Source organism: Poecilia latipinna, unplaced genomic scaffold (assembly GCF_001443285.1).
Source record: "Poecilia latipinna isolate Pla-1442-1.1 unplaced genomic scaffold, P_latipinna-1.0 Scaffold2319, whole genome shotgun sequence".
In the NCBI taxonomy this organism is placed as follows: Eukaryota; Metazoa; Chordata; class Actinopteri; order Cyprinodontiformes; family Poeciliidae; genus Poecilia; species Poecilia latipinna.
In genome coordinates this window covers 147,223-148,508 of record NW_015114935.1, presented here as the reverse complement: position 1 = coordinate 148,508, position 1,286 = coordinate 147,223, and the positions used below count along the sequence as shown (strand labels likewise).

The 1,286-nt window shown below is 40.9% G+C and overlaps 1 protein-coding gene across 1 annotated transcript in view; it reads left to right on the top strand.

Moving 5' to 3' along the window:
• The first annotated feature begins 250 nt into the window (after positions 1–250).
• LOC106937326 (alpha-tectorin-like) overlaps positions 251–1,286 on the top strand; it is a 15,883-nt gene continuing 14,847 nt past the window's right edge. The window contains exons 1-2 of the mRNA XM_015018757.1: positions 251–285; positions 854–981. Coding sequence (XP_014874243.1) covers positions 251–285; positions 854–981 — 163 coding nt within the window. The remainder of the gene's footprint in view (positions 286–853; positions 982–1,286) is intronic.

The following is a 1,286-nucleotide window of genomic DNA, read 5'->3' as shown; positions in this document are numbered from 1 at the left end:
AAGGTGAACTTAAATTTTAAACCCATCCTCTGTCTTGCCTCTATATATTATTTTTGTTTTTGCTTTCATCAATTATTTAGCTGATACATAATAATTCTTTTATGTTACATTGAAAAAAAAGTAAGAATGCAACAGAAAGGCAATTACAGTAGCTTTAGTTTAAATCACCTAATTCAGCCCAGATAATGGTACGGTCCCACTTTGAGTAGATCTTCAGGTCAAAGCAATATCCAAAAAAATAAATAAAATGATGGAAAAGGGGAAAAACGGGTTGCCATCAAGCAGGTGAAGATGGCATTCCACACAACCTCCCTCCCACCCATTATTTTCCTTTCTTTAAGTTCTCCCGTGAACATTTAGAAAGTTTTGAAAAGCTAATTTTCTTCCTGACCAGCACGTTAGAAGCAAATTGTTTAGAGCTCTTGGTTCTCTTGGAGTCAACGACAAGGCTTTAGGATTCAAGCCTTCTTTTTGCTGAGATAATTTCTTATCTGATCACCTCTGAGTTTTATTGCAGAAGTGTGAGTGGTTGAGAGGAGTTTAGCAGTGAGGTCTCCAGTATTAGGAATGCTTAGGAATTAGATCTGATTAGTTTGAGAATAAAAGTGGATTCCAACAAATGAAAGCAGTAGTTGCTGTTCAGGAGTTGGACATTTACATTACCTGCTTTTTGCTGCAGATCTTATCTTTTCATCAGTTGTCTTAATTTTATGTACAATGATATATGTGTGTTTCATAGGTGGAGTGACATCTCATGATCAAGGTAAGTTTAAATTTATGAACGATCATTTGACTTTTCCACCAGATATAATTACTGTTTTGGATTACTTTTAATAAACAACAACCACACCAGGTCCAACGACAACGACAGCAGCTCCAACTACAACCACCGAAGCTGCAACTACAACCACCACTGCATCTCCAATCCCAGCAGCTCCAACCACAACTACAACCACAGCAGCTGCAACAACAACCAACACAGTACCTCCAACCACAACCTCTGCAGCTCCAATCCCAGCAGCTCAAACCACAACCACTGCAGCTACAACAACAACCACCACCACCACTGTAGCTCCAACCACAACCACTGCAGCTCCAATCCCAGCAGATCCAACAACAACCACAACAGCTACAACCACAACCACAACTCCAACCACTGTAGCTCCAACTACAACCACCGAAGCTGAAACGACAACTACCACTGCATCTCCAATCCCAGCAGCTCCAACCACAACTCCAACCACAGCAGCTGCAACAACAACCACAACTCCAACCACTGTAGCTCC